General features: G+C 38.2%; 2 protein-coding genes across 3 annotated transcripts in view; one reads left to right on the plus strand and one right to left on the minus strand.

The window, feature by feature from the left end:
• Nucleotides 1-18: 18 nt before the first annotated feature.
• On the plus strand, nt 19-8279 carry LOC124132343 (protein cornichon homolog 4-like). The gene is made up of 5 exons (XM_046496223.2): nt 19-189; nt 435-503; nt 2124-2236; nt 4440-4580; nt 5430-8279. Exons 1-5 carry the CDS (start codon nt 115-117, stop codon nt 5464-5466), a joined length of 435 nt encoding a protein of 144 aa, XP_046352179.1. The 5' UTR covers nt 19-114; the 3' UTR covers nt 5467-8279.
• A 4771-nt stretch (nt 8280-13050) lies between these two features.
• Nucleotides 13051-23851, minus strand: part of LOC124132344 (WD repeat-containing protein 26-like) — a 30555-nt gene continuing 19754 nt past the window's right edge. For both annotated transcript variants that reach the window (XM_048403230.1, XM_048403229.1), the window contains exons 11-14: nt 22489-22567; nt 22042-22171; nt 21616-21789; nt 13051-20332 (exon numbers count right to left, since the gene is read on the minus strand). In XM_048403230.1, the coding sequence (XP_048259187.1) occupies nt 20295-20332; nt 21616-21789; nt 22042-22171; nt 22489-22567 (421 nt within the window). In that variant the 3' untranslated portion in view covers nt 13051-20294. The remainder of the gene's footprint in view (nt 20333-21615; nt 21790-22041; nt 22172-22488; nt 22568-23851) is intronic.

Raw genomic sequence — 23851 nt, forward strand, 5'->3', positions numbered from 1 at the left:
CTGCGTTCGAACGAATCCAAAAAATTTCATTAGCGGTCAGCAAGACACTTCCGAAAGACGCTCCTGTTGTCGTTCTTGGCATCAAGGTCTGAATCAAGAATTTCAGCTGTGAAAATGGCATTGGATTCGTTCTTGTTTATATTTGCTCTGATCGACGAAGCGACGTTGCTTTTCTTGGCAGTGTATTTTGTATCCTTTTGGTGTATTTCTGTTCCGATGTCGATAGTTTCCGATATCTAGTCAGCTCAATGTCGCCGAATATTGTGACTCTCATTGTAGTCTACTTTCATTCTTATGTCCTACCGGTTTCGTATACCTTTCGGATTTGTACTTTTACGCTGATTATATTTTTGTATACATTAAGATTAATAGATTTTGCGTACTGTTCTTGAAAATGTTGAAAGCACCATTTCATTTTTCTTAATCCCAAAAAGATCATAACACTGTCAGACTTGGAGTGTGACTACCTTAACGCCACATCATGCTGCAGCAAACTCAACTATGTAAGTTTACAGGACTGTGACCAAAGCAGGAGGCATCTAATTGATTAGACCAAGTTCATACCTACTGCAGTACATTGCTGTGCTAATCTGCCATCAATGGGCATAACTGTCCTATGTACGATTTATAGCAAGGCACCACGTAAACATGTCACTTATGGGACATGGGACATATATCCTTGCGTAACATAAGTTCGATCACATAAGCAATCCCGCGCCGTACTAGCGGGAAACAAAGCAAACATAAAGAAAACGAAAGCTCACCTTAATTACTGTTTATTAGCGTCCATATTGGCAAAGTTCCAGTGAAATCCACTGTCAGATCGATCGCTACTTCGCCCGCCATGTTTGAAGTAAACAAACATGACCTAGAAACAACGTCACATAAGTTCGGTCACCTGATTGGTTGGCTCGCTCTCCCGCATACAGTGGAATGTATGGAGTCCTATCCGTGTCACAGTACATCACACAATGCCACGTTGTCGGATTTATCGTTTTTCTTGTAATGTTTAGAGAAAATCCCACACAAATGTTAAAATTTGAAGAAAACATGAAAATTAACATATTTACACAAGATACAGTCTGGATATTATTCTTCTTTTTCGTTATGACAAGGGCACCAGAATTCTGAGTTTCTTCTGACTACACGCACTGAAGTGCAATAACGAAGGTGTACCCAATGCTGACAGGTTGGATGAGTGCATTGAGCATACTCAACTCAACAAACTATAACTCCTCTCTGTGTCTATTTGTTATTCTACTCAGATCTTTTTAAATCAGGAGTATCAATCAAATGGTGGCACATGGTTCTGTGCACAGAACACAGGTCACAAATCAGGTGAAGTTAAGCAACGTCCGTCGTGGAAAGTCCTTGGCTGGGTGACCATGTTTCGTCAGCTTGGCTCCTGAGAGTTTCTAGGGCTTCGGTCCTGCCCCACACTGAAGCACATGTAACACATGTGGCGTCTCCTTGGGCAAGTGACTTTGTTCAAAATGTGCCTCTGTTCACCCAGCAGTGAATGGGTACCTGGCCTGGTAGGATGAGTGGTAATGCGGTTGTTAACCATCAAGCACGTAACAGGCAGCTTGGGTTGTACACTCCCCATGGAGCTGAGAATGATTCTTGAGTGCACACTGATCCAGTGACCAGGGTAATAATAACACTTTGGGATTAGGCCTGGGACGGGTATTTGGGTCGGGTGGGTACTGAATAGGACCCGTGGATAGTCACATGATATATTGTTTAATGACAAAAAGTATCTAAAACTCCATGTTTAAACTACAAGTCACTAATGATCACAGTTCCTTCTGACTACTACGCCCATTCCATCAGACTTTTATATGTTTGAATAGAAATAAAACTTAGTCAACTTCAGTGTATACACCAGATCATTTTATACATGTATCTAAACACATTTTACCAGAGCTACGGTCAAACTTTTTACAATCGGACAGTTTGTAGCTATCTCTTGAGATCTACAGCGGGTACCTGGGTTGGGTAGGGTAATAGGGGGGTGGGTACACGGGTAGTAAATTTGGACTGGTCCCAGCCCTAGTGGGGATGAAAGTTTATTATGGCCTGAAGCTTTGACCAACACTCCATGATTTTTACTCCTGTTCCAGTGGATCCTTCCAGAGCTGATAGCTCAGGACTTTCTGACCATCGTCCTCTTACTCAGTGGTCACTGGGTGCTGTTCCTGATGTATGCTCCGCTTGGGGCATGGATCACCTACAAGTAGGTCTCACGGCAAATTAATTTATTATGGAGCTCAAAGTCTAACATACCTGCAAGTGACCCCGTCTCCGTTGTAAAACAATTCCCGAACCACTATCCATTACTAATTTATGTTTCCACTGAAAGCTATGGTGACAATTATTACACCATGTACACAGAGATATTCTCTGATATCGTTTATATCATAAAATAGTTAATATTATTGATCAAAATGTTGATTGTTATTTGACATGTTTGAGGTAAATTAAGTAGTTTATTTTTAAAAATCAAAGGAAATTTCTACATGTGTTGCCTTGTTTCTTATCATATTCATGGCCACGTGGCAGTCAACTGAGGTAAACAATTCCCTGTGCAGAGTAGGGGGCACGGTTGGCCCAGTCGTCTAAGGCGCCGCGATTCGCTGTGCAGAGTTGCGTCCCTTGGGCACGCCAGAAACCTATGTTTGTGGGTTCGAATCCCGGTTCTCCCCAATTATGTTTCTAGGTTTGTCAGCACCATACCCATGCTCTTGGGTTTCACCGAAGTGGTAAACGTCTGAGACCTGCATCACTTAGGGCTTTCCGCCCACATTAAGCTGACATGCCATGATATAACTGGAATACTGTTAAAAGTGACGTTAAACCCAACTCACTCACCCACTCACTGTGCAGAGTAGAGCCCCTAGCCATGCTAAAATCTATGATTGTCATGATCATGGGTCTGAATCCCAGTTTGCCTTGATTATGTTTCTTGGTTTGCCAGCACCATACCTGTGGTCATGGGTTGCACCTATAAAGTAGTAAACGTCTAAGACTGTATCACTGTGGGCTTCCCTCCCTCATCAAGATGACACACACGATTTTACTAAAAAAGATGAAAGCTGCGTAAAAACAAACTGTCACACTCGCCCATCTCAACAGCTTTTCATTCTGTAGGTGAGGTGAAATGGGGTTTAACTTCGCATCCAAGATAAATGCACTTATATAGCGACGTGAATGCATCAGTGTGTGTGTGGCTGCTTGTACTAGTCTGGACTGATGCTGATTTATAGTGCTATCCCACTGAGATACCATGCCGCAGTTTAACATGAATACCCAACTCAGACACAGTATACTGACTCCGAGCTGACCAGTCCTTGTTATTCCCCCTTAATGCTGAGCGCCAGGCAGGGTAACAATGAGTACCAGCATTTAACATCTTTTGGTATGACATGGCCTGGGATTAAATTCCGTACCTTCCGCTCTCCAGGGGGGACATTCTACCACTAGACCACGGAGGCAGTCTTTTCATTCCGTAACAATGGTAACCATGGTAACCATCATCATGATTATCAGATGTTGTTAGTCAATAGTAAGCTCTAGACCTGTCATAACTAGAAACATGATTGATGTGAGATGTGTTCACAATGACAGGTTTAATCACGAGTTATTTCAACAAGTGGGTAGCCTAGTGGTTAAAGCGTTCACTCATCATGCCGATACCCGGGTTCGATTCCCCACATGGGTACAATGTGTGAAGCCCGTTTCTGGTGTCCCCTGCCGTGATATTGCTGGTATGTTGCTCAAAGCAGCGTAAAACCATACTCACTCACTCACTATTTCAACAAGTAACAAAGCTGCTGTAGCGGTTGGTCCAGTTGGTCCAGCTGGTCCATGCACACTGATTACTAAATGTTTTGGCAAATTGGGGGGTTGGCTTTGAACAGCGAGACGGCCAACTTTACTCAACCCGAAAAATTAGAGATGGGTACAGAGCTCCAGACTTTTTGAGCAATTGAGTTTTTACTCGAAGATTTCTATTTTTATTGGGTTATTACAATTTTTTCATTGGGTAACCAATATTTTTTCAGTCATCTATTCAACACTCTATTGGTTTTCCCAAAATGAGTTAGCATTTCGAAATTTAAAAAAAAAATGAAATAATGTTTTAGATGTAAATAACGGTTCTAAATATAGGCTTGACTCTTGAAATTAAATTAGCTCGTAATTGTGTTTCGGAAATTGGTTTCATTGTACGCATGCCGAAAAGCTTCATTGGATATTTACGCATGCATTTACATTTCTGTACGCTAGTTAATTGAAAGCAATTGGTTTTTTAATAGATTTTCGGAGGTATTTTATGCAAATACGCAGCTTATCTGTAGCTCTGGGGTATATGCCTAAGGACACTACAGTAATATTAAAGTCTCTAGATCTCCATTGCTGATGAAGACATTGATTTTCAGATTTGTGGTCAACCCATCTGGAAATATCGGAATGTTTGACCCTACAGAGATCCACAATAGGCAGCAGCTGAAACTCTACATGAAAGAAAGTCTTGTTCGACTTGGTTTCCATCTTATTTTCTTCTTTGTCTACCTGTACTGGTAAGTGGCTGGATATAAGAAGCTAGTGTACATCAGGAATTTAAAAGATTTGATTTTACCTTATCTTGTAGGTGAGTAAAAAGCCTCTCATCTTTATTAATAGTGCCCTGGTTGACTGCATGTCAAACCCTGAGGTGTGGATTGTTACTCAGTTACTCAATCACTGGATTGTCGGGTCCAGACTTGTTTTTTTATATTTATTATGCTTGCTTGCTGTTACGGGCAACTATGTTTGTCGTAAGAGGCGAGTAACAGGATCGGGTGCTCAGGATCGCTGACTTGATTGATGCATGTCATCGTATCACAATTGCCTAGGTCGATGCTCATGAAGTCAATCACTGGATTTTATGGTCCAAACTCGATTATTTACAGACCACCATCATATAGCTGGAATATTGCTGAATGTGGCATTTTGTATTGTTTATCTGATTGACTGTTGTCTTGTATTATGTATCTGATTGACTGTTGTTTTCTTTATCTGATTGACTGTTGTTTTGTTTAACTGATTGACTGTTGTCTTGTATTGTGTATCTGATTGACTGTCGTTTTGTTCATCTGATTGACTGTTGTCTTGAATTGTGTATCTGATTGACTGTTGTCTTGAATTGTGTATCTGATTGACTGTTTTGTGTATCTGATTGACTGTTTTGTGTATCTGATTGACTGTTTTGTGTCTCTGATTGACTGTTTTGTGTGTCTGATTGACTGTTTTGTGTATCTGATTGACTGTTTTGTGTATCTGATTGACTGTTTTGTGTATCTGATTGACTGTTTTGTGTATCTGATTGACTGTTTTGTGTATATGATTGACTGTTTTGTTTATCTGATCAGCTGTTGTTTTGTTTACAGGATGATTTATTCACTGGTCAAGGGAGATGACAGCTGAAGCACAGGTCCGAGGTCCCCTCACGATGTGATGCCTACCGAGGATGTACCAAGGAGACCTGTCTGTGTTAACACGATACACTGGTCGTTCCTTTCTTTTCTTAGTTAGGTCACAAGTTTTTTATGTATTTGATGAATATACATGTACGTATAGCTGCCATGTGTTCAGGGTTCTCATCGTGCAGGGAATTATTGAGAAAATCCCACAGCTGTCATCCTCTTGTTGTTGGTAAGATGATTGATATGTTTTATATGATTAGTAAAGATGAGTAACTCTACGGAAGATGATAAAGTAATATAATTTAGAAACATCAGTGGGCATTCTTTTTTATCTCTGCAGACTTTGTTTTCCGTTAACAAATAATTTAGAAACATAGTATTATTTGTTGTTGAAGGAATGCTCTGTTCGAATGATATTCCAAACGACCAGGCTCCATTATGTGTGGTTGCAGATTTCTTTTAAATCACAGTGTTGTACTTAAACTATAGACTGTGAAACCCTGGCATGAAATCAGGAAGTCTGGGTGAAATCTGATATAACTGAACAGATGATCTGCATCCTGACAGTTTGACAGGGCATAGGGTTGCACTGCCTTGATTTACTTTTGTTTCCTCGAGTTAGGGTATCATGGCTCCTTGTTTTTACATTGGAATGTGTTATGGTGAAACAAAATACTATTGTGGTCCCAAAACACCTTAAATTATTTTCATTTTTATTAACATATTCAAAAAATGTTTTGTACCATGTACACTACTGAAAAAGTAAAAGAACAACAAATCTTTTCATACGACTATAGTTACGACAAGTTATCTGTTATGAAAACATTGGGTGTTTATTTACTTCTTTTGAGTTGGTATATGTCGCACTGTACAGGGTATTTCTTTTCGTGCAGTAGGTTTCTGATTTTAGTTTGATGTATATTTCAAGAATAACCCACAAGCTACTGTTAATTACAGGTTTTCTGTCTTAAAGGGAAATAACTTTGCAAGTTCCAAACCTTGGCTGGAAACTTTCATCATTAATTCATAAGGGGCAGACAATCCTGTAATTCTGTGTTGTGAGTCGGTATTTCTTTATGTTACCCAGGACCCCTTGCAATATTTTCTGTTATAAAAGTGGAACATCTGCTCTGTTAGTGGACTGGTGCAAACACGTCACATATAATTGTTTGTGACGTCATGGAAAATGGATGATGTCATCTTCAGTTTTTTCCAACAGTGCTTTCATGTGATGCCGCCCTGCCATGGGCACGATGGGCATCGTCACAAACAATAGAACACTTGGAACGAACTAGCACATGAAAGTTATTATTCTCAGTGAGAACTAGTTTGTACTGAACCCATGCTCATGTCACCAAAGTGACCTGCATTGATTTGGGCTTTCCGCCCACGTTAAGCTAAGACGTCGTGATATAACTGGAGTACTGTTCAAAGCAGTTTTGTATAATAGTAATAATAATAGGTCATTCATATTGTGCATATTTCCACACGACTCAGGCGCATGCTCAAAGCACTATTATAACCCCGGTCAGTGGATCAGTGTGCACTCAAGAATCATTCTCAGCTCCACAGGGAGTATACTGCCCAACTCAATGTGAATTACTGAAAGTCTTTTCACCTATATCTATGCCTCTTTGGGCACGATGGGTCATATTAAAAAATTCTGAATGAAATGTTTTGTTCCTCTTTCAAATATAAATTCAAGAAATAGTATCTCTGTTCACAGCATTATTCACAAGATCATTTAGAATTAGTAAAGCGGATCTTACGTCACAAATCCAAAGATGAGATCGAACATTCCCACTGACATCTGATAGGAGATTGTTTGGCTGTCGTCATGGTGATAAGTCCCATGTGACACCTGGAGCAGCTGTTATGTGTCAAATATTTCTAAAAAAATTGTTTTGTATTGCTGAAATAACAGAGAGCAAATTATATTGACAGGTGACAGATGTGATTTCAAGTGTATTTAGTTCGAAGTATTACATAGAACAGAATTTGACATGATCATCTGTTTTCATCACATTGATCACTTGTATGTGCAAATGAAATTTGGTATAATTTATCATTAATTCTATTCTCCATTTAATATCCAAAGTCCAATAAATACCAGGACCGTCCAGATTCTCTCCTGTGTTTCATCAAGAGGTTATATCAAACACAAAAAGATTTTATTTTTCAATCTAACTTTCTCTACTTGCCACTATGCTGTCTGGCATTGGAGGGAAAAGCTGGTGTTGGATTAGGTCCCCGCAACTGATAATCGTTGTACGGGGTCAGTGTTTGATATGATTTTAAGACCCAACAAGATGGTCGGGCAGATGACCCATAAGTGTTGCCTTCCCATCTTCAAAGTTACCTGCCAACATTCAGATATTGTAAAAATTGAAAAATCGCAAAAACAAATCAGAGACAAATCACATCTATTGCGTTTTGATTTAGCTGAAATAATGCAAACAATTACTTGAAAATCTACAAAGAGGTTGCAATAAAACTGAAGATGTAGGTTGTCTTAAAATTATCTGCCAGACAGTCGGGCAGGTGGAGGAAAATTTCATGCAGCCCGACAGGAAAGTTACCAGCCACGGGCAGGTGGGCAAGCAGTTATTTCAGATCTATCAGGTGGTCAGGCAAGGTGGCCTGGTTGATTGTGTGCCATCACACCCTGACACAAGCGTGCTTATAACAATCACTGGATTGTCTGACCCAGACTCGATTACCATAAGGATTGGATGACGATGTTATTAGCTGTGGCTATCTGTGTTGAGTTGCATCCATTGTATATCATCATACAAGGAACTGTATGTGTTTGTGCTGGCTGCAAGTGTGTCCACTTCTTGGTTATTGGTGCAAAAGAACAAATTGAGAACCATTGTGCAATATTGTATATCGTTGTAGAGATGTACAGGATGTCTGTGAGAAATGTCTGTTGCAAGGAAGAGAATTTTTCCATCGATCCGTGGATGTCGTGACATCAAGGGTTGATTCTGTTATGCATGCCATTACAATAAGTGTCGGCGACAAGCCCTTGCGGTCAAAGGGAGATAACTCTAGATACCGGAAGTGATAACGAATGTAAACAATGTCAGTGTGGGGAAATTCTAATATTGCTAAGTAACTTGTAAGTAATGGTAAGTGATGGAATGTTTGGTACATGTTGCTAGGATATCGGTGTAGGTTGTGAGGATGTAACGAGGATTGTAGAAACATGAGTTGTGTTGAAACGAGCTGTTATGATCTTTCACAGGCATACATCATATAATCCCCCACACCCCTGGGTAACTTACAGTGGATTTTGAAAACTGTTGATGGATGCTTTTTCTCTCCATCAACGACAACAGGATCATCCATCAAGAAACAGTGTCATTTTACAGTTGCTAAGATATTTTCTGTTGTTTTATACAACAATGAAGGGAGATCCTCATTTCTTTGAACTCTGCTGCCATTCAAACTTGAATCTAGATCCCCACTAAGTCCACAACCTCGAACATCAGGGTTACGACAAGGACTCTTGACTTTCATGCTTAAGTTTGAACACTGAACACCTTTTGATGGATGATTTCTGTCAAGGAATCCAGAGTTATTCTCATTGTGTCCTGTTTCATGAAGCAAACAATGTGTATTTGTAAGCCTAAGTGAACGAGTTACGAGATATAGCTCTGATCTCTTTGTGAGACAAGGCACTGGTTCTAAAGTGGTGCCTTTGTTGAAGGAAGTTGTGTTCAACCGGAAAACAATTTATAATCTTTAGGCTGAACATACGTGTCAGCTCTTTCAGTGCCTCATATATAATCTCAGTAACTTAATAGCAGGATTTATTTTCAACAAGAGGACTAAGGTTCATAGCCAAAAAAAATAAAAATTTTAATTTGTCTGAATTTAAAATTACAGTAAGCCGACTTTTATTCATGTTTTGATCTTATATTTTTCTTTTTGTATTTGTAGATTTTGTATTTTGTTTGTGTTTTGTGTTTTGATATCCCCGTGCTGTTTCACAATATATGCGCTTGTCATGCTCATTATTTCTTATCTCTCATGGACTAACACAAGTCTCTTTTCCGTTTCCTAAGCCCAATGACAATGGATTGTTTAATTGGAGTAGATTCCAAAACCCATTGGAAAAGACAGGATTGATATTTACTGGTTGAGACTAGATTTTCACTAGATGTGTTGTCTTTCATCTGGTCATCCTGAGGCTGTGGAGTACAGTTTTACATTCATTGACACATTACGTGAGCCATTATCAATCTCATTAAAATCAGATCTTAGTTCTCTCTATCGCTAAACAAAGATCTTAGGACATCCCATTACGGTTCACGTCCAAACTTTTCATCCGACCAATCAAAGCGTCGCTTACCAGATTCATGAAAGTGACAGTCGGAATGTGTTTTGTTATCATGCAACCTCGAAAACACTAACACAGGATATTCCAAATGACAGTTACGGCCCGTACGACATTATCGTTTATCTCTCGCTTCCGTGGGATAAACATTTGAATGGAGGAGGCGTTGCACAGTACGTGGGATTCACTGCCATACAACCTCAACCATATATTAGACATTCCGAAATGTTTGTTTGTTCAGTTTTCAAAATTTTAATCGAGAACTGTGTCAACATATTTTTCAAGCGTAGTCTGAAATGGAACGCACCAGGTTGAAACAAGTGCCGTAAAGCTCGAGAAAGCTGCTTTCTAATCGACTGATGTCGACTTCTTGTTGGTCATTTCAGTGGCTGGTCAAAGTTCGCGAAAGGTCATGATGTCGATTACTGGATTGTCTGGTTCAGATTCAAATATTTACAGACCGCCATCATATAGCTGGAATATTGCTGAGCGTGGTGTTAAACAACAAACAAACAAAACAAACAGAAATGACAGGATGTATAAAATATTGGATTTTCCTGATTGGTTTGAGATACAGAAATCAGATATGCTTGTCTAAATGTTTTGTTCACATGTACTGAGAATGGTATATCCTCGATGCTGATTGGCTGATTAGAAAGTTCACCTGCACAACCTCCTATGGAAGGGCCAGATCTTCACGTGGAGAGATATTGTATCGGAGTAAACGATCTGATCTTAATGAGATTGGTGTATGCACTTACTAGCATTATTGAAAGAGTATGTATTTTTAGAGAATGTATATAAAAGGAAATGAAAGACCGAACAAGCCAACAGCATTTGTATACAGTTGAGAGTTTTCACTCACGACTAATGATTAACTAGTTTTCCAAATTTACTGAATAAATCTGTAAAGGTAGTTTTCCGGTCATTGCTTTGTCTATTTTCATTCTACTTCCCATCAGGGCCAGTAGAAATACGAAGGTTGCCGCCACAACCAAAGCCAGCATATAAATTGTCGAGTCCGATCAAGAGTTAACTTGTCAGATAGGTCGGTTCTTCAGGTACAACATGTGAAGCCCACTGTTGGTGTCCCTAGAGAGATGTAGCTGGAATGTTACCAAGACTGGCATAAAACCATTTTCACTCACTCAATCGCAAAGGTTGGGCCATAAACACCAAAATACCACCCGTCCACAGAATTCTGGGTCCCGATTGACAGAGTGATTGTGGCACTACGACTATTAAGACCTGCATTATGTGATGCTTGGACATTGTGAAGAAATATCAGTGAAATAGAATGAAGTAGTCTTTTTTTCATGACAGAGATAAACTATAATGTGAGGCGGGCTATCATTTTGTTTCATCATTAGAAGTGTTTGTAGATTCACTGTATGGATTCACATCACAGGTGCTTTGTGCTTGTATTTCTGCAAATATTTACAGTATTTTATGATTTAATAGTCTAACATAAAGATTAACAACTAACAATGTAGACAAGTCAGGATGTAGATATGTCTATATATCAACATCAGTTCCAGAATTACATACAGTTCTGGCTTAAACAATAGATAATACCATATTCACCACATTAAGCACCCTGATCCAATAATTGCCCCCTTATCAACTTCTAGACCAGTGTGTAAGTACTCTGTATAAGCACATTGTATTAAGCTTGAAAATTTGCAAGACAGTCATATTTTCTTTTGTATATTACAGATTTTGTAGCAGAAAACTGCTGTGTGAAGGAGTATATAGTTGCCTAGTAACTTTTATAAACAAAGGTTTAGAGTCATCAATGTTTAAACTGTTTGTGCACTACAGCTCGATTGTTGACAAATGTATCTTGTCTTATCAGCTGGCCTTCCCCCGCACCCTAAGCCCGAGGTGCTTATTATGGCAAATACTTTAAACTATTGACAGCCATTTGAAAAAAAATTCAGTTAATTTTTTTTAAAATATATGTTGTTTAAGGAATAAAATCAAACACACACTAAAAGATTATTTTTTGGGGTGAAAAGTACAATATGTTCACGAACATGAAGTGGTCTTGTACATTGTATTTGTCATGAAGTAAGGCATGTCATAACTGGTGTATTTGGGAGCATGTGCTACTTAAGTAATTTGTCTCAAAAATTGACAAAGCCACTTATGTCGGCATATTGTTTGTAGTGTGGGTTCATGCTGACAAACTTGCCCGATAAGAGCGGCAAGATATGTACAGAACTATTGTTGGCTGAAAAGAGATTATTTTGTATGTTACTGTCATATTTGAATATATTTGACCTGTACAACATATCATCTCACTATTCTAACACTTTTAGAATAAAATAATGTTTTACTGAGTTCTGTCTTTGTTTATTAATAAGTTGGTAAAAAAAAGTGGCCTTCTTTGAACATGGGACTGCTTTTTGTGTTGGATCTGAATTTGACTGCCGGGTTGGGATGAAAAAATGTTGCGTTCTAGGTCTGAGACAGGTAAATCAGATCAGGCGGTCCTTAGAAGGACCCGCGTACCCACAGGACTACCCGGACCTATGGCTAGTAAGTGAAATATTGTTTAATTACAATAAAACTTCATGGTTACACTACAAGTCGCTAATGTTCGCATTTCTTTCTGACCTTAAACTCATTCCTACTGACTTTTATATGTTTAAGTAAAGATAACAATTCAGTAAACTTAAGTGTACGCATGATCAGATTGTTTGTACCCAAATCTTGAGCGGGTGCCTGGGTAGAAAATTTGGACTCGTCGTAGTCGTAGTCCTATTGCGTTCCATATTGTGCTTACAGTCATGTGCTACCATGCTTCAGGTTAACATAGATACGCCACCCAAAACACATTATACCAACTTCGAGCCGACCATTCCTTGTTTCATCCCTTAATCTCAAGCGCAAGGCAGGGTAACAAGAAAGACCATCTTTTAATGACTTTTGGTATCACAAACCCAGGGAATCAAACCACCATTCTTCAACTCTGCTGGCAGATGCTCTTCACTGGACTGGACAGATTGTTATTTGAATATTCTGCCATTTGTGCAGTGTTCATAAAGCTGTGCAAAGACTAAACAGTAAGACAGTTATAAGCTTTAGAAATCATAAAGAGTGCTTTTTAGATTTTTTTTCCTGCAGATCTGTAACCAATTTTGAAAAAGGTATTCCCTAAAGTTACCATTAATTGCTGCCAAAGAACCCAAGCTGCTACGAGACAGTCAGTCACAGCAAAAACAAAAGAAACACAGGATATATATTAAATCCAATTTATTCATTTCCAAGTGAGAAATGAAATATAAATACATCCTCTTTGAAATGGCGGAGATAATGTACAAGCCCGAGACACCATTCAGAGGCTTCAGAGCAAGATAAACACAGTAAAAATGCATATAAGACAAGGACACACCTAATATTTCTGCTCCAACAGACAGCGCACGGCCGTTGACGATGGCATATCCGAGATAACATACTAATGTTTGGCAGAAGAATCGTGGCCATCGCATGCTGTGCTTAAAACCATGAGATGAGAATTACTTGTGACTTGTTCAATGAAAGGTTTCTTGGTGGTATTTACGATTCCGATGGTTCTTGCGTAATGAAATAATGACATTGAGAGGCGATGTTTGGCAACATGATGGCTTCAGTTATTGCGACGATACATCTTGTCCCGACTAAAAGCGTCGTGATCTCGGAATTTCTTGACATGGTCGTGAACATGAACACAATTAATATAAACATCTGACAAAATTAAGTTTTCCCGATTTGTCTACAAATTCAAACGTTTGTCAAATCAGGCTCAACAAAGGGTATTAATTGCACAACAAGGATCAACATTGCAACAGAATTGACAACAGTTCTGGAGCAATCATCGGGGTACTGGTCATCAAGCGACGTGAAGACGTAACAAGTCTAAAACGGCTGACAACACATACTTAACTATCCATGTTGGGGAACTGTCCACATTGAAAACAAACATTGAAGAATAAAATTTCACTCAGCAGTTGATGCCAATAATGGGACATTCACACCCTCCAGGTACAAATGGTTCTGTGGAGAGTGAATGTAGAAGATGACAGTTATTGCTTTAGCAACAGAAAAAACTACTTTCCAGACACCTGCTAACACTTCAACAGGACATCCCCCTGCTTCAACAGGCTAAAGGATGCTAACATTGGCAGAGCATACACTCGTGTACAGAACAAGATGGTTGGTTTGTCTTCCAGCCCTGTGAATGCACTGTGTCTAGAAAATGCTTTGAGGCTCGAGAGATGAAATGATTTAGAATTAGAACTAAAGACAAGTTGGAGGAAAGTGGTAGCAATGGATGAGATGAACATGACAAGGAAGACAAGAAAGTACTGTGAGATCAAGGGATGGTTGTTCTTCCATACTGTTTACATGTAAACATAAATTGTCTCTGTAACAAAGAAACAGATCTTATTTTGCATTGTACTATTTCCCTAGCGAGATGTTCCACTACAGCTTCCAGCCAATGGCGTACAATATCAGTCTTGCAACCAGTGGCGTAATGTGTTACAATAATGGATGTCCACACTCTCAAAATCTTTATGTCAATAATTGTAAGATAATCGTTGTAGCAGTTTCAACCAGCAAGTATTATCAATTGGATTTATGTGTTTGCTTGTTTGCTACAACTATTCCATGTATTCTACAGAAGTGTCCGAGACCAAATTTTGAAGTTATAACTAGTATGAACATAAATATACAAAATGTAACATCCAACTTTTCTAAACAGGTTCATTGGATTCAATTATAAAAAACAACCTGTTTATCAACTAGATAAATACTATATCACTCGGACACCACTCCTTGAAAATATCATCATAAAGACTGTTAACCCTTTATAACACTGAAAAGTTCACAAATTGATTGCACTGAAATCAGAATTACATTGTATATCAACACTCAGCAATCATTTAATGTCAACAAATTGTTAGTCATAAGCGGATTATGATCGATTTAACAAAATAGCAATGAACACTTATCTGAAAATATACAAATCCTAAGAATAATCATTTATATCTTTAAGATTTCTATCTCACGGTCAAAAGTTGTTAAATTCACACCAACTTCAGACTCAAGCATGTACTCATGAGATGAAGCGCAATATTTCGTAGTAATCAAAAGCCTGACCAACATCATCAGCAGATTCAGAGGAAACAGTTCCACATGTCGTGGTAATAACGGACCACAAAACGACTGAGATGATGACAAAGATGTCTGTGTACACTTCACTTGATAAAATATGAAATCGATTATTTGAGAATTTATTGAGAATATTTCACTCAAAGAAACCAAGCCAAAAACAATGCACATATTTATTAAAAATGGATATCTTCATGTCACTTTGAAACATTTCAATACATGCACTCTTAGATGTTATTAATAAATAATCGGTGTTTCTTTAGTGAGCTGGGCTCCATTAATTGAAGGAGTTTTTCAGTTACATCACAGAATGTCAGCTTAATAACCTTGTGACATAGGTTGTGGCTCCTGGGATTCAAACCAGTGGATCCTGGTAGGCAAGTTAGGCAACACCTTCACCCACTGGGCCACCTCGGTATCAGGTGAATCTGGGATTCAAACCTGCAGATCCTGGCAGGTGAGATAGGCAACACCTTCAACCACTGGGCCTCCTCGTTATCAGGATGAATCTGGGATTCAAACCCGCGGATCCTGGCAGGTGAGGTAGGCAACACCTTCACCCAGTGGGCCACCATGGAGCTAACAGCAAGACACAAGTGATGACGATGGTCACCGTAGCTACGAAACAGGAAAAATATGAGAGTAATTTATCCGTGACTTGTTTCAAACTAACGTCAAGAAGTAGAGTTTGAATCTGCAGATGAGTAGGTCAGGCTCTTGTTGGATAATGACCACAATCAAGCAAGTGTCCATGATGGTACAACTGTACACCTCATAGATGCATGAAATTATGATTTCTTTGAAAGAACACTGGTGCACGCAAGTCACAGCTTTACGTCATTTGTTGCAGTAATCAAAGGCTACAACAAAACTCTCGTCAGTGTGCAAAGTGCATTGTTATTCACTACTGTCAAATATAAAATATTCTTTAGAATATTCTGGCCTCAAGTTTTAGTTTAAATACCAGTAATTTGTTCATAAACACATTCACTGATCCCATTTATGTTATTTTGTAAATTTAACTTTCAGATCACAAAAAAATTCATTTTTCAAGTGAAGTAATTTCAATTAAAAGTTAAAAAAACCATAATTACATTGAAAAAATTATAATCACCCTTTGATCTTTTTAAGATTTACAACATTCTCAATTTGACATAACAGAGAAGTGTTTCAAGACAACACCTTGTCACTTACAATGAGGGAGGCACCAAAAACTGGCTGAAACATTGTACATGTTAGGAATTGAACCCAGTCCGCAGGGCGACAAGCTAACACCTTGTCAACTTGGCTACCCTTCACACATTAGTTTAAGGTGCCTGACTAGAAACAAAACACAAAGACACTTTACACACTGACGCCACATGTAGGCAACTGCTGGGCAGTAGACAGTCATCAGATTCATATACATAGTATTAGGGTGAACATCACTTGACATACGATGATCACGAAAGTCTTCATGGAAGCTGTGCTACTTTTGTTATGAAGCAATGTTTTCAAAATATTAAGTCTGTCCACCTTTAGCGACACAATTATAAATACTATTACATAAATAACACTCTGTGTATAAATCTTCGCTCGGTGATCTGATTGTTTCAAGGCCTTTCATTTTATCTATATCACATGATCATATTAAACATGCAGTATTAACTGAAGCTAAACTAAATTAATAAAATGTTGTAGTAACCGCTGAACTGTGTTGTATTCATAACAGACAAATTTCATAGCACTGTTTATAACAAACATATCCAACAATATCAGATTCTTGCCGTACAAAGCACACAAAGAGAATGATCGTATTAATGAATAAAGATTTCTAAAAAGTTCATATTCTGTTACAGTGAACTTGGATGGAATGCAAGATACATGGTATCAGACCTGACCAGTGATGTAACTAAAATACAGGATTTCATTTCGAGAGCCACTACCTCAGGAATTACAATAACAAGTTTATCAATACCATTATTGACGCAAATGTTATTCCATAATTTTCAATATCTCTAACTACTCGAAAACAAACCCATCCAAACTGAAGTGCAATATCATGTAAATATAACCAATTTAAGTTGACGCTCACATCAGTGAGTGAGGATGGTGATGTGCTGCTATCTGCATTACCGTATTTGCTGTAATAAACACGCTGGGTGCTAAGAAACTTGAGGGGGAGCTTATAAAACCATACACAAGAAGTTAATTTTGTTGTCAGAGATCATGCCGTAGTGAACAAATTTAGTTCAAATATTGACGAAAATAAAACTTTTTTGATAATAGTTACTAGGCAAATAAATACCCCTTCTACACTGCTACACGTCAAAACAAGAAAATAGAGTAAAAGTTTTCGCTTAGTTTGGGGCATTTTTTAGATAATTTACGGACTGGTCTAAAAGTGAATAAGGTGGTGACTATTGGTACAGGATGTTTAACACAGCGAATATGATACTCCAGCCAACTTGGATACCATGAATGGGTTTAAAACAATGTACCCATCTTGGGAATCTTCTGGTGACAAGGCAACACTTGAACAGCTCGGCTACCACACTACCCCTACTCTCACACAGAAATATTGACACAGACATCAAATTTTCTATGACAGCTAACTGCACAATGCATTCATCTCTGATTAAGTTGAATATCTAACTACAAGATACCTCTGAAATATGTGCAATAATGTATAAATTTCTGCAATACATGTAAATAAATCCTTTATTACATGACACTGTACAAACAGAGAGAGATAAGCCCTTTTCTTGTAGGGGTGATGGGGTAGTCTTGTGGTTAAAGCATTCGCTCGTCATGCTGAAGATCTGGGTTCGATTCTCTACATGAGTACAGTTTATGAAGCCCATTTCTGGTGTCCCCGTCACGATATTGCTGGAATATTGCTAAGAGTGGCATAAAACCATACCCTCACTTTTCTTGCCACACCGATCAGGGAAGGCATCCCATGTCAATTCACATTGCAGACCAACATCAAAACGTCTATTTCACAATTTCGTCCTATTTGGCAGCCTCTGATAAATATTTAGGTAGATATTATTGTGTAGGTAACTAGCATGACAAAGAATTGAGTTGTACTTCTATCCAGCCCAGATACTAGAATGTCCGACACCACTGATCGGATCTGGCCATGAGTTGGTGTTTACAGAGTCTGCACGGATGAGATGAAGCATGGCAACGCTATCTGCTCAATTATGACATAAAACATATTAGCTTATCTAGAGTGGATATAATATGACAAAGTAATCGGGAAAGTATGTACAAAAGATAAAATATAATGCAAGTGATAAAATATCATCTCCAACTGTACTTGACAAACATCAACATAAACCACAGATAGTACCACACACAGATCGAGAGAAGGCCTCAACGCTCAACTCTCACTCAACTCAACACATTGTGTCATAAGAAAAACTAAGAAGCAATATTGTATTTTCGACCAAAGAGCATATATACTACTCAAAAGAAGTTAAAGAACACCTGATTAACAACAGTCATATGAAAGAAACGTGTTCTTTAACTTCTTTTGAATAGTATATGTCTTATTTTCATTTATAAAGTAATCAATGATCCATATAAAATGTATATTGCAATATCTTTATATCTTTCAAAGTCATATACTTTAGAGGAAAACTAAAATTTTCTACCACAATGAGGTAGAGACTTTCTTCTAAAAAGCATATAAAAATGTCTGTCCTTAATTTCATGTAAAAAAAATTCAAAACATTTCACCCTTCTCAAATAGTCGAGCAAATCAACAGTTACCAAGGGCACAGAATTAATATCACAAGTCTGACTTTTCCCCTGAAAAACAACTTTGTTAACAACAATTGAGCGAGTGACCTTCTGGCAGTTTGTGTGCGGACATGGTGACTTCACTCCAGTATTACCCATAGTAACCATAGCAACAGTGCTCCACACATCACATCTAACCTGAACTCGGTGCATTGCCACTACCCAGCGAAATAAACGGTAGGCCAACAGCCAATCACTTCCATACAACAGAAGTACTTAGACTTAGCATGATAACATAGCCCACATCATTCACCTCCTAATAATTCACCTGTTTATAATAATTGTAGTTTGTAGTTCTTTCCTTTTCCAAATTATTAGCAATATAAATCCCAATTAGTTTAATGTATTAATGTATACTACTGAAAGAAGTCAAAGAACACGCGATTTTTTCATCTGACCATAGTTAATCTATCATGGCCATGATAGATTAACTACAGTCGTATGAAAGAAATCTGGTGTTCCAAACTTGTTTTGAGTGGTACACATTGATCAGTGTAATAATTTCATAATCAGCATGAACAACACTTATCTAGGATTTCAAACTAAGTGCCCTTTGGCACACAAATATGGAAAAAATATTTTCCTAAAAACTGGGATTTTTTAAAGTTCTTATTTTCTTAAGTTTAGAGGTATTTCATCCATTGCAATAATGTAAAATTAAACATTAAAGCCTTTCCTCTTTATTGGTCCTTTCATCAGTAATACAACTATATTAACATGAATTAGAATATAGTTTGAATAGTGGGAATTACGTCTCACATTTCCTGACTTGGCCGAGTAATGGCCACTGAGCAAGTCTAGATAAATCCCTGAAATCTCTATTTACAGTTACACTGGGTCGCATCATGGCATGACACACACAATTAGTTCTCATGGAAATGTTATCTCTTATGACGAACACTTTCACTGTCATTTATAATATATCAATATTTATCTATAATTAAAGTGCCAAACATTATTTCCTTTTCTCAGTAATTATCTGTGGGACGAGGGCTATCTCAACTGAAACTGCAATTATTAGTACTCGGTATTATTTTTTTCATTTTCCTTACTAAATTCTCATATTAAAGTCCAAAACATACCTTACAGGTATCATTTTCTTATTCATATTTAGATAGTATTTTCCTTAGACATATTTTCTTTAAACACATAAAAACATGTTCTCAAAAGAACATGCACTATGTGACAACAAGCTCTCTTTCATGATTCCATGAAAACGAAAAATTGTTCTTGTTTAATAATCCATTAAAAAGATAAAGGAGATTGACACAAATATACGTCAGCTAGTTTCAATTCAAATCGGTCAATATTCTGCATTGAAAAAAAATCTGGGTAGCAGACAACAGCACCAGAACAAACTAAGGGAGATAACTGTTGTGTCCCGAAGGACAAGAAAACCCATGACACCATGAACTGACTATCTCTCACCATTAGGAACAACTCTGCTAGCTACATGCTTCCGTATTCTGCTACAGTTGGTAGATACGTATCAAAATGTCTACTGTACACAAATATCATACATAGCTTATAGAAGGCCTTGGTCATACCGGCGTACTCCGCCCTGATTCACTCATGTTTCCTGAAACAAAACAAAAGGAATGATTGAGATAAAATGTCTTCACATCAGCAATACATACTACTCAAAAGAAGTTAAGGAACACCTGATTCTTTCCTATTGCTATAGTTAATCTGTCATGCCATGTAAACGGTCAAACGCTAACATCATACCACATGGAGTTTAAATGGTGACAAGATATCCTGCAAACAGCAGCGGTAGAAATTGGCACTAATACTATAGTCCTTTCCAAACTGCCCAATGGTTAAGGTATCATAAGGACTAGTAGAAATTTGCCCTTTTTACGGGTTTTGCTATATGTTATCATTATAAGGTCTGGTGGACGAAAACTGTTAGTGTCTATCGCTGAAACCAGTTTCCATGTTCTCACAACCTGCATCTAAGATGGCAAATGGGGTTTTAGTGATACTTAGCAACCTCACCATACAATTGAGGTACAACTTTACAAAGCAATCTTACTGCCTACACGATCATAGCTCCAGTACTTGAACATAGTCGTTCAGCTGCCTTAGCACTAAGACTGATTTACAGGAGGGGCTGAAAATGGTAATGTCACGAAAAACTGAACCCTCTGTATGCAGACCTGCAGACATCGGTATATCAGGAAGTACCACTGGTGCTTAAACTCGCAAAATGTCACACCAAGACATTATAACCTCGTTCCACAAAGCAATCGTAGCACCATGAGGACTAACTCCCAAACTTTAACAAAGGCTTATGATTGTCAAAGTGCAAAGGTCGCTTATGTTGAACACATGCCATTCATTTCTACTGAACATATCCTAGTTGTATCTACTGAACACATTCTAGTGGTATCTACAGAACACATTCTTGTCGTATCTACTGAACACATTCTAGTAGTATCTACTGAACACATTCTAGTCGTATCTACTGAACACATGCCAGTCGTATCTACTGAACACATGCCAGTCGTATCTACTGAACACATTCTACTCGTATCTACTGAACACATGCCAGTCGTATCTACTGAACACATGCCAGTCGTATCTACTGAACACATTCTAGTCGTATCTACTGAACACATGCCAGTCGTATCTACTGAACACATGTCAGTCGTATCTACTGAACACATGCCAGTCGTATCTACTGAACACATTCTAGTCGTATCTACTGAACATATGCCAGTCGTATCTACTGAACACATGCCAGTCGTATCTACTAAACACATGCCAGTCGTATCTACTGAACACATGCCAGTCGTATCTACTGAACATATTCCAGAGAACACATTCCACCAGTGCAGTAGGAAGTGGCAGCAGTCCTACCTATTCTAATTCTGTCGAGAGGTCCCCATATCCTGACGGTGCCATCATCTGAAGCACTCGCCACCATCCCTGGAAGTTTGGGGTTCCAATGAACACAGTTGACTGTCCGGGCATGACCCTCCAGCACAGCGATCGGAGACTCTCGCCGGATGTGCCACACGTAAACTTTATGATCTACACAAACAAAAAAACAATGAAATATTAGAAATAATATTAAAAAAATATCCCAAAAATAACTTAGTTTACTAACTAAATATTTCACTGAATAAAAATTAAAACTTAAAAATTAATAAATTTATCCACTCGAGTTTTTTCTGAGGAGACATTGTTTTAAGATCCTGTCGACACCAGTCCACCAGGCCATGACACAAGCTCACTTCTCTAGGAGTTAGGTGAGCTAACAAGAGTTAACCCTGTGGTACTCACCTTCACTGCCACTGGCGACAAAATCTTGATTCAAGCCACCAAAACATGAGAATATTGTGTAGAAACCCTGACTGATACCTTGAAATTTGCGCAGTAATATTTTGTCTTTTAAGTCCCATAAATGGACTCCCTGAAATGGAAAATGTGTGAAAACTGAGAAGAAGAATGTAGCAAAAATACAATTCATAAAAATGTATTCTTGAATTAATCCAACATCTACTTATGTGAAAAGATTAATGACAAGTGTCTGCTAATGAATTGCTTTGATATTTCAGACTTAATCACATAAACGTAAAATTATTCATTTTTTTCTGCTCATACTGAGCTTGATCCCCTAGTCCTGAAATAGTCTAATTTCTGCTTGCACTATTGGCAGGATCAAACACACATGGTGGCTAGGTATCCCGTCAAGGCATGAGTACCCACCTGTTTGTTCCAGCAACCTACCTGAGTGGCTACATTGAGTAATGCTAATCTGCCTGTTTCATTGATTGCGAAAGACATTATGGGATGGTCTTCTTGAATACTGAAACATAAGAAATTCAAAGAATACCAAGACTGTTTGGTGCACCCATTAGAACACTGGAAGGCATCAAGGTAATAACTGCACCACTTATTTCATCACTACTCAGGAGTGCTATAGTGTTTGGTCAAAGTTAGGGCTGATGCTCTGTATTCAGAGTATTTATGTGTTTCTAAGACAAGTCTTGAATTGAAGTCTGTCAGAACCTACATAGACTCTCATATTGAAGTCTGTCAGATCCTACATAAACTCACACATTGAAGTCTGTCAGATCCTACATAGACTCACATATTGAAGTCTGTCAGATCCTACATAGACTCTCATATTGAAGTCTGTCAGTTCCTACATAGACTCTCATATTGAAGTCTGTCAGTTCCTACATAGACTCACATATTGAAGTCTGTCAGATCCTACCTACACACTCTCATATTGAAGTGTGTCAGATCCTACATAGACTCACATATTGAAGTCTGTCAGATCCTACATAGACTCTCATATTGAAGTCTGTCAGTTCCTACATAGACTCTCATATTGAAGTCTGTCAGAACCTACATAGACTCTCATATTGAAGTCTGTCAGATCCTACATAGACTCACATATTGAAGTCTGTCAGTTCCTACATAGACTCACATATTGAAGTCTGTCAGATCCTACATAGACTCACATATTGAAGTCTGTCAGTTCCTACATAGACTCTCATATTGAAGTCTGTCAGTTCCTACATAGACTCACATATTGAAGTCTGTCAGTTCCTACATAGACTCACATATTGAAGTCTATGAGATCCTACATAGACTCACACACTGAAGTGTCTCAAATCATAAGCAGACTCACATATTGAAGTCTGTCAGATCCTACACACTCTCATATTGAAGTCTGTCAGTTCCTACATAGACTCACATATTGAAGTCTGTCAGATCCTACCTACACACTCTCATATTGAAGTCTGTCAGATCCTACATAGACTCACATATTGAAGTCTGTCAGATCCTACATAGACTCTCATATTGAAGTCTGTCAGTTCCTACATAGACTCACATATTGAAGTCTGTCAGAACCTACATAGACTCACATATTGAAGTCTGTCAGATCCTACATAGACTCACATATTGAAGTCTGTCAGATCCTACATAGACTCACATATTGAAGTCTGTCAGATCCTACATAGACTCTCATATTGAAGTCTGTCAGTTCCTACATAGACTCACATATTGAAGTCTGTCAGATCCTACATAGACTCACATATTGAAGTCTGTCAGATCCTACATAGACTCACATATTGAAGTC

Source organism: Haliotis rufescens, unplaced genomic scaffold (assembly GCF_023055435.1).
Source record: "Haliotis rufescens isolate VD_foot unplaced genomic scaffold, xgHalRufe1.0.p SCAF_3, whole genome shotgun sequence".
NCBI classification, from domain to species: Eukaryota; Metazoa; Mollusca; class Gastropoda; order Lepetellida; family Haliotidae; genus Haliotis; species Haliotis rufescens.

Bases quoted from the DNA above. Each gene is read 5' to 3' on its own strand.
- LOC124132343 (XM_046496223.2), top strand. From the start codon at position 115: ATGGCATTGGATTCGTTCTTGTTTATATTTGCTCTGATCGACGAAGCG. The intron at 190-434 runs GTATCCTTTTGG...AATCCCAAAAAG, and splicing joins TTTTCTTGGCAGTGTATTTT to ATCATAACACTGTCAGACTT. The intron at 504-2,123 runs GTAAGTTTACAG...CTCCTGTTCCAG, and splicing joins GCTGCAGCAAACTCAACTAT to TGGATCCTTCCAGAGCTGAT.